The following is a 1003-nucleotide window of genomic DNA, read 5'->3' on the forward strand; positions in this document are numbered from 1 at the left end:
ATTTACTCAATTGATCAGTTAAACATGTCTGATTCATTCACAACTCAATAGCACTCGCTCAGAAGCTGCAACATCATTTTCTATCATTTTCTTTTTATTGTCTATAATGTAGATTACTCAGTATTAACTTGTCACACTTGAAATCGTACTGTCAGAACTCTCACTTGTTTGTTTGCTTGCTTAAATATGATAAACCTTAAAGCCTATCATTTACCTGGTTCATTATCATTTTAATAATTCAGATACATTGCTTTGAACATATTTTGAACACAGGTTATGCATTTCCTTCTGAAAAGAGGAGCCGATGCTACACTGTGTAACAGTAGCAATCAGACAGCTCTTCATGTTAGTCAACCAGCACTCCAGGGGGAGCTGTTGACGGCTATGATCAGAGACGTACCCCATCAGAAGCAGCTCTCACTAGCAGCCTGGAGGGGAGACCTCTGCTGTCTACAGGACCTGATGGTGAGCAGCTCAGACTTCAACTTCCACTTGCCATTTGACTGTTAGTAATGCGATATCAACCTTAGGTTCACACAAAGCAGGCTAGACTCCATAGTGAGTTCTCTGATGGATCAGTATTAGCCACCTGTCATGTGAGAGTGAGATATTTTTACACTCACCTCAGGCAATGGCTGGAGTAATTACAACAAATAAAGTTTATGTTGTTTGTGTGTTACAGGCCCAGGCAGACTTGTTGGAGTTAAATAAACAGAACAGAGATGGACTGACCCCACTGATGCTGGCTGTAAGGGATGTGGATCTGTTTGAAGGATTTGAGACGCCATGGGAATATCAACCTGTGGAAGTGGTGAAGGAACTTATGTCTTTTCCAGTGTAAGGAAACAAATTTTCAACTTAATTTTGTCAATCCCTTCCTGAATTTGCAATGGAAATGCAAAATATAAACAACAAATAGAAATGCAAAGTATTTGAAATATGTAGAATTGTGAACAGTAAAACGGAATTTAAGATGAATGGTGATTTGATCGACCTCTCTAAA

At 39.1% G+C, this 1003-nt stretch overlaps 1 protein-coding gene across 1 annotated transcript in view; it reads left to right on the forward strand.

Annotated features, from left to right (window-relative positions):
- Positions 1-919, forward strand: part of LOC107577428 (receptor-interacting serine/threonine-protein kinase 4-like) — a 2690-nt gene extending 1771 nt beyond the window's left edge. Inside the window, exons 2-3 of the mRNA XM_016263507.1 lie at positions 274-465; positions 683-919. Coding sequence (XP_016118993.1) covers positions 274-465; positions 683-841 — 351 coding nt within the window. The 3' untranslated portion in view covers positions 842-919. The remainder of the gene's footprint in view (positions 1-273; positions 466-682) is intronic.
- Positions 920-1003: the final 84 nt, after the last annotated feature.

This window comes from Sinocyclocheilus grahami, unplaced genomic scaffold, assembly GCF_001515645.1.
Source record: "Sinocyclocheilus grahami isolate Dianchi unplaced genomic scaffold, SAMN03320097.WGS_v1.1 scaffold6030.1, whole genome shotgun sequence".
Lineage (NCBI taxonomy): Eukaryota > Metazoa > Chordata > Actinopteri > Cypriniformes > Cyprinidae > Sinocyclocheilus > Sinocyclocheilus grahami.